At 34.6% G+C, this 13,606-nt stretch overlaps 1 protein-coding gene across 1 annotated transcript in view; it reads right to left on the bottom strand.

Annotated features, from left to right (window-relative positions):
• The window catches only part of CCDC7 (coiled-coil domain containing 7), a 327,643-nt gene that overhangs the window by 51,932 nt on the left and 262,105 nt on the right, over nt 1-13,606 (bottom strand). Inside the window, exon 35 of the mRNA XM_057544500.1 lies at nt 3,248-3,331. Coding sequence (XP_057400483.1) covers nt 3,248-3,331 — 84 coding nt within the window. The remainder of the gene's footprint in view (nt 1-3,247; nt 3,332-13,606) is intronic.

The following is a 13,606-nucleotide window of genomic DNA, read 5'->3' as shown; positions in this document are numbered from 1 at the left end:
ACGTGGGGAGGAAGAAATGGGTAATTTGCAGGAATGTGAGCATTGGTATTGCACTCCTTCCATTTGAGTCTTTATATGATTTTCACTTTTTTGCTGGATTCAGAAATGATGATATAGGTCCAATGATAGAAAAAAATTGAAATTTATTTAGAAGATTTTATTTTGCAAAAGGAATAATTAGAATTGGTGACTCTGGGTCACCTGTTGGGTAAAGTTTTGTGTGGGCAAAAATGGGTTCTAACACAGCATGTAAGTGAAGTTGGAACCTGTCATATCCAGAATTTATAGACTGGAAGTCTTGCTTCGGAGAAATCGCTGAGCCCATGAATATTTCAAATACTCTCTATCACTGAGGCAGCACAAACTTATCACCACTGCAATCTAAACAAAGGTGAAGACCACATGGGGCATCACTACTAAAATCAAAGACACATTGGATTGGGCAGAACAAGTTTTTAGTAATTAAGTTACAGCATTTGTGAAAGTAATGTCTGCTATAGCAACACATAACCGGAGAACATCAGCAGACAAACTTTAGCCCTCTGGTCGTTCTCCAACAGATATAATTAGAAGAACTGATTCATTTGATCTGAGAAAGCAAAGGATCCTTAGGTGAGCAGTGAGGCAGTGAGAACAGTCCTTGAGGGCAGACTGAATTAAAAACTGGGAGCATAATAAATGATATGGGGTGGAGAAACCTAATCTACTAAGAGCCACAATTTTGCTCCTTCACAACATCCTCCCACTGCTTTTAAGTATTAAAAAAAAATCCTATCCTGCTTGGAGTTCACTATTTTTTAAAAAAACATTTAACATACTATACAATATGCCCATTTAAAATGTGTAATCAATGGTTATTAATATATTCATAGAATGTGTAACAATCACCATAGTCAATTTTAGAATCAACTTCAGATTCATACTAATTAAATTCCAGGTAAATGTAGAAACATGACTGACACGTAGTTTTATTCTCTTATCTCCATTTTTGTGCTACTGAATTACATGTTACACGTATAAAATTAAAGACATTGTTAAAATTGTTCTTATAATTATTTCTTTATGAACCTTTATAACTTTTAAAGAAGATGAGAGACAAAAAATTAGAGCAAGTTTGGTATATATTTACACTGTTTGTTATATTAGCATTCTTATTTACAATCTTTGGTTCTTTTCATTGGTTCCTATGGACTCAAGTTACCATCTAGTGTAATTTTCTTACTTAAATTCATCCTTGTTCACACCATCTTCTTTGCACAGCTCTTGTGAAATATATGTCTATATGTTAGAGGCCCAACAATACATTTTATAGCTATTGTGTTATACAATTGCCTTTTAAATCAGTTAAGAGACAAATATGCATTTATATGGTCTTTTGCAATACTAGAATTATTCTAAGCCATGTTTTTTTGTTTGTTTTGTTTATTTTTTATTTCTTTTTTGTGTATTCAAATTACTGTGTGAGATCATTCACTTTCAGTGGGAAAAACTTCCTTTAGCATTTCTTGTAAAGTGGGTCTACTAGCAATAGATTCTCTGGAATTTTTTACTTGGAAATTTCACCATTTTTGAAAGATAGTTTGCCTGATATAAGTTTCTTGGTTGACAGATTCTTCTTTCATCATTTCAATATTCCATTCCACTGCCTCTGGCCTCCATAGCTTCTGTTGCTAAATGAAGGTTACTGGGATTCTGTTTTACACCATCAGTTGGTTTTCTCTTGTTGCTTTCAAGATTTTATCTTTGTCCTTGTCTCTCAACATTTTTACTATGATGGGTCTGGTTGTAGATTCTTTTGTGCTTATTCTATTTAAACTTCACTGAGGTTGAATGTGTAGATTCATAATTTTCATTGAATAGTTTTCACAATTTTCAGCCATCTTTTCAAATATTTTTACTGCTCCTTTCTCTCTCTGTTCTCCTAGTATTCCCATACCTTTAGTTTGCTGTTTCTTTCTTCAGACTAATCCAATCTCTTGAACCCCTTAGGCAATATTTTCATTTCATTACTGTACATTTCAACCGCAGAATTTGCTTTGGGTTCTTTTACATTAATTTTTATTTTTAGTTGATAATGTCTATTTGACAAAATATTTTCATGGTATCTTCTTTTTTTAAAAGTTTTTTTTTTGACGTGGACCATTTTTAAAGTCTTTACTGAATTTGTTACAATATGGCTTCTGTTTTATGTTTTGGTTTTTTGGCTGCAAGGCACGTGGGATCTTAGCTCCCCGACCAGGGATCGAACCCGCACCCCCAGCACTGGAAGGCGAAGTCTTAACCACTGGACCACCAGTGAAGACCCTCATTGTATCTTTGTTTTCTTCTTAAAGCAAGGTTTCCTTTAATTCTTTGAGCACATTTATAATAACTACTAGGTAGTCATTGTCTGCTAAGTCCAACATCTAGGATTCTCGCAAGCACATTTTGTTTCCTGCTTTTTCCTGCGCTTGGGTCACAATTTACTATTTCCTTACATGTCTTAATTTTTTTTTTTACTAATAACTGGACATTTAAGATAATATATCATAGCATCTTTGGACTCTGATTTCTGTTTCCCTTTCTGAGGCTTGCTGTTTAGTGTGCTTGCTTGCTTGTTTGTGTACAGTGATTTCTCAGAGGTATCTTACTAACATATCTTTCCCCTGAGGTGTGAAGTCTTGCACATTGCTCCCAGAGGGCACATCCTTGGGCATGCACACAGCTGCCTCTTGATGTTTGTGGTTTTAACAGGGCTCTGTTTGAATGTCTATTTCCCTTTTTTCTCTATTTAGGTGTCTTCTTTCAACATCACAGAAAGCACCATAGAGAAATGTGTCTAACACTGTTACTTCAGGTCTAATAAAGAGGGAATTGATAACCATCTGTTATATTCATCTTATCACATTCCTTAGCTAACCTTTCTACATTTGCAAATTCAGGAGAACTGTCTAAGCTGAAAATAGAAAGTGAATAGAATGTAATTGGGCATATTTATTTGTACCAAGCATATTCTAAGTTTATTAAAGGACTGGTTTTTATGGATTAGCTCCTAAACAAATGAGCTCTAAAACTAACACTATGTAGCTAGTTTTACATTGATATTCAATACAAAAATTCAACTAATTAAAGGAAGGAGTTCTTGAAAACTTTTGCCCGTGTAATAATAAACCATAGATACTGATGTTATTCATGATTCTTAATTAATTAAACTCCAGAGAAGATAAGGAAACCTGAAATCTTAGATTCGTAAAATTCTTGTCCTTACCAGGGAGATTCATTGATTGTATCTTGAATTGTCCCTTTATTACACCTCTTCTCGTTTTATCTGTCAAGCCTTCTACATTAGTCCCTGTAGAAAGAACAAATTTCAAAACACTTTGCATGGTAACCATTCACATACAAAAGTGTGTGTTTGCACGTGTGTGTGTCTGTGTGTGTGTAGCACTAACTTAATTAGCATTTGTTATTATGGAAGATGAGTTTTATTGAAATGTCTGGTTTGGAGAATCACAAAGCCTTAAATTAGAACAGATAAAGCAATTATATAAGTCACATTATATTGAAGTTTAGAGGTTCCTTAACCAGTACTTTTCTATAATTCCTTAACCAGTACTTTTTCCTTAACCAGTGCTTAATTCCTTAACCAGTGCTTTTCAATATAATGCTATCTCTTACATAAGTGGAAATCATCCCAGAGAATTTATGATGGCAATATAATTTCCAGATTTATATTAAAAGAACACTTATTCTGCAAGGATGTACCCGATGAGGCAGAACATTTTTTTTTCCTGACAAGATGTAAACCATAGTCTTCTTGGTCATAGTAACTTACCATGAGCCAGAAATTCTCTGACTTACCCAGGAAAATTTTAGTTCCCTTTTAGGCTACGTAACTGTAAATCATGTATGTATCACTGATTTAAAGAGTAACGTGATATTCACTGAATTGAGAAAAAGTGTCTCTGAGATTCCTTGAGCATGTACACTTTATGTCTTGCAAGGAGGAAGTGGTGAAATTTGTACCACAACCAGGACTCTGATGGGATCCATTTCCATTTGAGCTTTTATGTGATCTAAATTTTTGCTATAATTAACAATGATTAACTATGTTCGATGACACGGAAAATACATGAAAGTTATTATAAAGGTATTTACACTGAGAAAGGGATAACTAGGACTGGGGACCTAAAGGGTACATCCTTGGGCATGCACACAGTTGCCTTTTGATGTTAGTGGTTTTAACAGGGCTCTGTTTGAATGCCTGTTTCCCTGGGTTAAAAGTTTAGTGCATGAAGTTGGTTCTAGTAGAGCATGTAAATGGAGTTGGAAACCTGTCATGATCCTGACATTGTCTAGTAGAAGACTGCTTTGAAAAAAGGTCTGAGCCCATGAATAAATGTAAAAGGTCACACTATGATTTTGGCAGCCCAAATGTACCATATTGCATTCTTCACAGAGAGGATACCACCTGGGGCATCATTAACAAAATAAACAAAGATGCATCAGATTAGGCAGGCAAGTTTTCAATAAATAACAACATTTTGTGAAAGTAATAAAATCTATAGCCACACAAAATTAGGGAATATTAGCACATATATTTTAGCCACTCTGGTCTTTCTTCAACAGATATAACTAAGGTGAATGGAGTCATTTGAATCAAGAAAGCAGAGGATCCTCAGATAAGCAGGGAGACAATCAGAACAGCATTTGAGGGAAGATTGGGTTAAGCACTAGGAATTAAAGGTATGCACTAGAGAAATCTTTAATCGAATAAGAGTCACAATTTCTCTCCTTCACGGTATCCTCCCATTGCTTTAAATCTTTAAAAAATCTCTTAATTTTTGTAGTTCACTAAGCTATTTTTAAAATATATAACATACCATAATATTCGTCCACTTAAAGTGTGTCTAAATCAATGGTTTCATTAAAAATTATATTCAGAGTTGTGTAACCATAACCACAGTCAATTTGAGTCTACTTCAGATTTATATTATTAAATTCCAATTACATATAGAAATATTACTCCTATATAGCTCTGTTATCTCTTCCCCATTTTTGTGCTATTGTTATACATATTATACCTTTAAATATAAAACAGTTTGTAATAATTATTTCTTTATATAACTCTATGCCCTTGAAAGAAGCTGACAGAAGAAAGAAGAGCAAGTATATATTTACAGTGTTTGTTATATTAACCTTCTTGTTTACAATTTCTGGTTCTCTTCATTTGTTCCTGCGGATTCGAGTTAACATCTGCTATCATTTTTTACTCAAATACATCACCATCCTCATACATCTCCTTTGCACAGCTACTACAGAATATATCACTTTTCCATATTTTTACAGGCCCGACAATACAATGATATACATATTGTTCTATACAATTGCCTTTAAAATCAATTAAGAGAAGAAAGGACACAAAATATGCATTCATCTTGTCTTTTGAAGTACAGAATTCCTTTTTTAAACTTTAATCCATTTAGTTCTATTTTTTACATGAACTTGTTCATGCAGTAGCCATAAAGTACATTGGGAACATATATTTTGTTTCACAAAGAAGGAGAAAAAACTGAAAAAATATGGCTGCTTATGGAAAGCTGCAAAAGGGAAGGAGAAAGCAGGATGGAACAAAAGAGAATACAACCCAAGAGTCTTGTTCTTCAGACTATAGTTTAGGTTACTGTGTAAAAACAGTTTATACCTTGGCCATCAGGGCTGCTCTAATTACTTGCGGGTCTAGAACGTCAGAGCACTATTTTTGTTTCAGGTTTGTTTTCTGTTTCCCAAGTGAAACACCTTATTGTTTCTTATGATTATTAAAGTAATACATGGTTAACTTTTAAAATTCCACATATGAGTGAAATAATGTGGTACGTATTTGTCTTTCTCTGTCTGACTTATTTCACTTAGCATAACACCATCAAGGGTATTATGGGTTCCTCCATGTTGTTGCATATGCAAGATTTCATCTTTTACGGATGAGTAGTATTCCATTGTATATACACATACCACATCTTTTTTACATTCTCACCAACAGTGTATTAAGGTTCCCTTTTCTCCACATCCTCTCCAACACTTTTTGTCTTTTTGATAATGGCTATTCTGACAAGTGTTAGGTAGCATCTCTTCGTAGTTTTGATTTGCGTTTCCTTAATAGTAATAGTGAACATCTTTTCTTGTGCCTGTTGGCCATCTGCATGTCTTCTTGGAAAAATTTCTGTTCAGCTCCTTCTGTTCAGCTCATTTTTTTAATGGCGTTGTTAGCTTTTTTGTTTTTGAATTGTATGAGTTCTTTATGTATTTTGGATATTTATCCCTTGTCAGATATATCATTTGCAAATATATCTCCCATATATCTCCCATTAGGTTGTCTTTTCATTTTATTGATAGTTTCCTTGCTGTGCAGAAGCTTTTCAGTTTGATGCAACCTCATTTTTTCATTTTTGCTTTTGTTTCCCTTGCTTGAGGAGACACAAATAGATATTGCTAAGACTGATGTCAAAGAGCATACTGCCTATGTTTTCTTCTAGAGATTATGGTTTCAGGTCTTACATTCAAGTCTTTAATTCATCTTGAGTTAATTTTTCTGTATGGTGTGAGATAGTAGTCTAGTTTCACTTTTCTTGCCATGTGGCTGTCCAGTATTCACAATATCATTTATTGAAGAGACTATCATTCCTCCATTGTATGTTCTTTATTCCTTTGTCCTAAATTAATTGTCTATATATGCATAGGTTTATTTCTGGGCTCTCAGTTCTGCTTCACTGATCTTTATATCTATTTTTCTGCCAACACCAGGCTGTTTTATATTACTATGGCTTTCTTTTTTTTTTTTTTAAAAGGATTTTCTTATTTATTTATTTATTTATTTATTTTTGGCTGTGTTGGGTCTTCGGTTCGTGCGAGGGCTTTCTCCAGTTGCGGCAAGCGGGGGCCACTCTTCATCGCGGTGCGGGGACCGCTCTTCATCGCGGTGCGCGGGCCTTTCTCTATCGCGGCCCCTCCCGTCGCGGGGCACAGGCTCCAGACGCGCAGGCTCAGCAATTGTGGCTCACGGGCCCAGCTGCTCCGCAGCATGTGGGATCTTCCCAGACCAGGGCTCGAACCCGTGTCCCCTGCATTAGCAGGCAGATTCTCAACCACTGCGCCACCAGGGAAGCCCTGGCTTTCTAATATAGTTTGAAACCAGGGAGTGTGATACTTCCAGCTTTGTTATTTTTTCTCAGGATTGCTTTGGCTATTTTGGAGGAGTCTTTTGCGGTTCCATAGAAATTTTAGAATTTTTTGCTCTGTGTCTGTGAAAAATGTCCTTGGCATTTTGATAGGGATTACACTGAATCTGTGGATTGCTTTAAGTAATATGGACAGTTTTTACAATGTTAATTCTTCTAATTCATGAGGATGGAATATCTTTCCATTGTTGGTGTCTTCTTCAATTTATTTTAACAGTGTCTTATAGTTTTCAGTATAAGTCTTTTCACCTTCTTGGTTAAATTGATTCCTAGGCTTTTTCTGCCTTTTGTTGAGACTGTAAATGGGATTGTTTTTGTTAATATCTCTTTCTGCTAGTCCACTGTTAGCATATAGAAATGGAACAGATTTTTGTATACTGATTTTGTATCCTTTACTGTATTTGTTTATTATTTCTAATAGTTTTTTGGTGGAGCCTTTAGGGCTTTGTACATACAAAACCATGTCATCTGCAAATAGAGACAGTTCTACTTCTTCCTTTCTAATCTGGATGACTTTTATTTCTTTTTCTTGCCTAACTGCTCTGGCCAGCACTTCCAACACTATGTTGAATAAGAGAGGTGAGAGTGGGCATCTTTGAATTGTTCCTGACCTTAGTGGCATAGCTCTCAATTTTTCACCACTGAGTATGACATTAGCTGTGGGTTTATCATATATTATGTTGAGGTATGGCCATTCTATACTCACTTAATTGAGAAGTTTTATAATAAACGGATGTTGAATCTTGTCAAATGTTCTTTCTGCATCTATTGAGATGATCATGTGGTTTTTATTCTTTATTTTGTTAATGTGGTGTATCACACTGATTCATTTGTGGGTGTTGAACCATCCTTGCATCCCTGGAATAAATCACACTTGTATGACCCTTTGATGTATTGTTGAATTTGGCTTGCCAATATTTTGTTGAGGATTTTTGCATCCATCTTCATCAGAGATATTGACCTATAATGTTCTTTGTGTGTGTGTCTGTGTGTGTGTGTTGTATTTTTCTGGTTTTGGTATCAAGGTGATGCTGACCTCATAAAATGAGTTTGGAAGTGTTACCTCCTCTTCAATTTTTTCAAACAGTTTTAGAAGGATTGGGTATTAAATCTTTGAATGTTTGGTAGAATTCACTTGTGAAGCAGTCTGTTCCTGGACTTTTGTTTTTTGGGAGGTTTTTAATTACTGTTTCAATCTCTGTACTAGTGACTGGTATATTCAGATTTTGGAATTACAGAATTCTTTTAACGCATGCTCTTTTTTGGAATGGATTAAAATCACTGCCTAAGGTCCACTGCTTTCAGCCTGAAGAACTCTCATTATTATTTCTCATAAGGCAGGTCTGCTAACAAACAGTTTCTCAGTGTTTATTTATTTGGGAATCTGTTTATCTCACCTTCACTTTTGAAAGAAAAAGTTCATGGTGACAATTTCTTCCTTCAGCATTTTAATATGGCATCCCACTGCCTTCTGGGCTACATAGTTTCTTTCTTTTTTTGGCCACACCTCACAGCATGCAGAACTTCCCTGACCAGAGATTGGACCCGTGCCCCCCTGCAGTGGAAGCATGGAAGTGCAGAGTCTTAACCACTGAACCACCAGGGAAGCCCCTGGGCTCCATAGTTTCTGATGCTAAGTAAGCTGTTAATCTTACCAGGGTTTTCTTTTTTTATGATGTGTTGCTTTCCCTTTGTGACATTCGAGAGTTTCTGTCTTTGTCTTCCATTACTTTTACTTGATGTATCTGGTTGTAGATTTCTTTGTGCTTATTCTTAGACTTCATTTGGCTTGGATATCCAGATTCATATTCATCATCAAGTGTGCTTCCAAACTGTCAGCCATAATTACTTCAAATATTTTTTCTGCCCCTTTTTCTCTCAGCTCTACTTCTTCTGTAGTCATTAAGTGTGGAGATTCTTTCTTTTGACAATCAAATCTACTCCTGGACCCCTCTAGTGAATTTTTCCTTATAGTTATTGTACTCTCAACTCCACAGTTATCACTGTGTTTTTTTAACAAAAATAATTTCTATCTCTTTGTTAATATTCTCTATTTGATTAGACATTGTCATCAATATTCCTTTCTGTTTTAAGCATGGGTTTCTTTAATTCTTCAAAAATATTTATAACTGTTTTATAGTATCTTACATCTGGAACCACACTGTGGTCTGCTTTTTTTCCTTAGTTCATACTTTACTGTTTTTTTGCATGTCTCATATTTTGAGGGGGGGGCAGTGTATCTAATATACTGTAGGAAATCTGGATACTGAGCTCCCATCCCCTTTGAAGGCTTGTTGTTGTTTGCCTGATTAATTATTTAGTGACTGGGCTACACTATCTTCTGTCCTACTGAAGTCTCCTTCCCTGCAGTGTGCAGCTTCTAATGTTGCTCCTCTGTGGGCACAGCCTTGGGCATGCATGCAATCACCTTCGGATGACAGTTTTTTAAAAATTTTTTATTGAGGCATATTTGATTTACAATATTATACAAGTTTCAGGTGTACAACATAGTGATTCACATTTTTTAAAAGTTAACTCCATTTATAGTTATTATACAATATTGGCTATATTCCCTGTGCACTACAATACATCCTTATAGCTTATTTATTTTAAATATAGTAGATTGTACTTCTTAATCCCCTACCCTTATCTTGCTCCTCCACCATTTTCTCTCCACTGGTAACCACTAGTTTGTTCTCTATATCTGTGAATCTGCTTTTCTGTTATATTCACTAGTTTGTTGTATTTTTTAGATTCCATATATAAGTGATATCATACAGTATTTGTCTTTGTCTGACTTACTTCACTTAGCATAATGCCCTCTAAGTCTATCTATGTTGCTGCAAAAGGCAAAGTTTTGTTCTTTTTTATGGTCAGTAGTATTCCATTGTGTGTGTGCATATGTACATCTTCTTTATCCATTCATCTGTTAATGGATGCTTAGGGTGTTTCTATATGTTGGCAATTGTAAATAATGCTGCTATGAACATTCGGGTGCATGTATCTTTTTGAATTACTGTGTTTGTTTGTTTTGGACATATACCCCAAAGTGGAACTGCTGGGTCATACGGTAGCTCTATTTTTAGTTTTTTGAGAAACCTCCATACTGTTTTCCACAGTGGCCACACCAATTTACTTTCTGACCAACAGTGTAGAAGGGTTCCCTTTTCTCCACACTCTTGCCAACATTTGTTATTTGTGATCTTTTTGATGATAACCATTCTGACAGGTGTGAGGTGATATTGTGATTTGATTGGCATATCAGTATATTAAGTAGTGATGTTGAGCATCTTTTCATACATCTGTTGGTCAACTGTATGTCTTCTTTGGAAAAATGTCTATTCAGGTCTTCTGCCCACTTTTTAATTGGGTGTTCATGTTTTTGATATTGAGTTGTATGAGCTATATATATATTTTGGATATTAACCCCTTAACAGTTATATCATTTGCAAATATTTTCTCCCATCAGTAAGATGTCTTTTCATTTTGTCTCTGGTTTCCTTTGTTGTGGAAAAGCTTTTAAGTTCAATTAGTTCTCATTTGTTTATTTTTGCTTTTGTTTTCTTTGTTTTAAGAGACATATCCAAAAGAATATTGCCACCATTTATGTCAAAGTGTGTTCTGCCTAAGTTTTCTTCCAAAGTTTTATGGTTTCCAGTCTTACATTTAGATCTTTAATCCACTTTGCATTTAGTTTTGTACACGGTGTTAGAGAATATTCTAATTTCATTCTTTTACATGTAGCTGTCCGGTTTTCCCAGCACCACTTATTGAATAGACTTCTCTTTTCTCCATTGTATTGTATATTCTTGTCTCCTTTGTCATAGATTAATTGGCCATAAGTGTGTGGGGTTATTTCTGGGCTCTCTATTCTGTTCCTTTGATCTATGTGTCTGATTTTGTACCAGTATCATACAGTTTTGATTATTGTAGCCTTGTAGTATAGTCTGAAGTTAGGGAGCATGTTACCACCATCTCTGTTCTTCTTTCTCAAGATTGTTTGTCTATTCAGGGTCTATTTTGTTTCTATACTATTTTGAAATTATTTCTCCTAATTCTAAGAATGCCTTTGGTACTTTGATAGGGATTGCACTGAATCTGTAGACTGCCTTGGGTAATACAGTCATTTTAACAAATATTAATTCTTCCAATCCATGAACATGGTATATCTTTCCATCTGTTTGTGTCATCTTCAATTTCTTTCATCAGTGTCTTATAATTTTCTGATTTCAAGTCTTTTACCTCCTTACGTAAGTTTATTCCTAAGTATTTTATTCTTTTTGATGCAACTGTAAATGAGATTGTTTCCTTAATTTCTTTCTGATAGTTTGTTGTTAGTGTATAGAATTGCAACATATTTCTCTATATTAATTTTGTACCTGAAAATTACTGAATTTATCCTTGAGCTCTAGTATTTTTTTGGTAGCTGTTTTTAGGATTCTCTTTGTTTAGTATCCTGTTGTCTACAAAGTGACAATTTTACTTTCCCTTTTTAATTTGGATTCCTTTTATTCCTTTTCCTTGTTTGACTGTGGTGGCTAAGACTTCTAATAATATGTTGAATAAAAGTGGCAATAGTGGGCATCCTTGTTTCATATCTTAGAGGAAATGCTTTCATCTTTTCACTGTTGAGTATAATGTTAGCTATGGGATTACCATATATGGCTTTTATTATGTTGAGGCATGTTCCTTGTATACCCACTTTCTGGAGAGTTTTTATCATAAATGGATGTTGAATTTTGTGAAAATCTTTTTCTGTATCTATTGAGATAATCATATAGTTTTTATTCTTTAATTTGTTAATGTGATGTATCACACTGATTGATTTGCAAACACTGAAACATCCTGTATCCCTGGGATAAATCCCACTTAATCATGGTGTATGATCATTTAAATGTATTGTTGGAGTCAGTTTGCTAATATTTTGTTAAGGGTTTCTGCATCTACTTTCACCCATGTAATTTTCTGTTCTGTGATATCTCTGTCTCATTTTGGTATCACGTGATGCTGGCCTTATAGAATGACTTTGGAAACATTCCTTTCTCTGCAACTTTGTGCAATACTTTGAGAAGTATAGGTATTAATTCTTCTTTAAATGTTTGGTAGAATTCCCCTATGAAGCCACTTGTTCTTGGACTTATGTTTTTTGGTTATTTTTTTTTATTACTGGTTCAATTTCATTACTGATAATTGGTCTGTTCATATTTTCTTTTTATTCCTGGTTCAGTCTTGGGAGATTGTACATTTCTTTTAGGTTGTCTGTTTTATTGTCATACGGTTTTTCCGAGTAATGTCTCATGATCAGTTGCACTTCTGTGGTGTTGGTTGTAACCTCTTTTTCATTTCTGATTTTATTGATTTGGGCCCTGCATCTTACTCTTGATGAATCTGGCTAAAGGTCTGTCAATTTTGTTTATCTTTTCAAAGAAACAGGTTATAGTTTCATTGATATTTTCCATTTTTAAGTCACTGTTTCATTTATTTCTTCTCTGGTCTTTATGATTTCTTTCCTTCTGCTAACTTTGTGTTTTGTTTGTTCATCTTTTTCCTAGTTCCTTTAGGTGTAAGTTAAGTTGTTCATTTGAGATTTTTCATGTTTCCTGAGGTTTGTTTGTATCAGTATAATTTTTTATTTTAGAACTGCTTTTGCTGCATCTCATAGATTTTTGGATCATTTTCTGTTCACCTGTCTCTAGGTATTTTTTGATTTCCTCTTTGATTTCTTCATGATCCATTGGTTGTTTAGTAGCATGTTGCTTAGCTTCTGTGTGTTTGTGATTGTTGCAGTATTTTCTTTTAGTTGATTTCTAGTCTCATAGTGTTGTGGTGGGAAAAGATACTTGATATGATTTCAGTTTTCTTAAATTTACCAAGGCTTGTTTTGTGGCCTAACATTCCTAGAGAATGTTCCATGTGGACTTGAATGTGTGTTCTGCTGCTGTTGGATGTAATGTTATATACCTATCTATTAAGTCCATATGGTCTAATGTGTCATTTAAGGCCAGTGTCTCCTTATGGATTTTCTTTTTGGATGATCTGTCTGTTGACTTGAGTGGGCTTTTAAAGTCCCTTACTATTATTGTGTAACTGTCTGTTTCTCCCTTTATGTCTGTTAATATTTGCTTTATTTATTAAGGAGCTCCTATGTCGAGTGCATATATATTTTCAATTGTTACATCTTTTTCTTGGATTGATCCTTTGATCATTATGTAACATCCTTCTTTGTCGCTTATTACAGCCTTTGTCTTAAAGTCTATTTTGTCTGATATAATTATTGCTACCTGGGCTTTCTTTTGATTTCCATTTGCCTGGAATGACTTTTTCAATCTCTTCACTTTCAGTCTGTGTCTTTAGATCAGAAGTGAGTCTCTTTTAGGTAGCATATATAAAGG

Source organism: Balaenoptera acutorostrata, chromosome 3 (genome assembly GCF_949987535.1).
Source record: "Balaenoptera acutorostrata chromosome 3, mBalAcu1.1, whole genome shotgun sequence".
In the NCBI taxonomy this organism is placed as follows: Eukaryota; Metazoa; Chordata; class Mammalia; order Artiodactyla; family Balaenopteridae; genus Balaenoptera; species Balaenoptera acutorostrata.
This window is presented reverse-complemented; position numbering and strand designations above follow the sequence as displayed.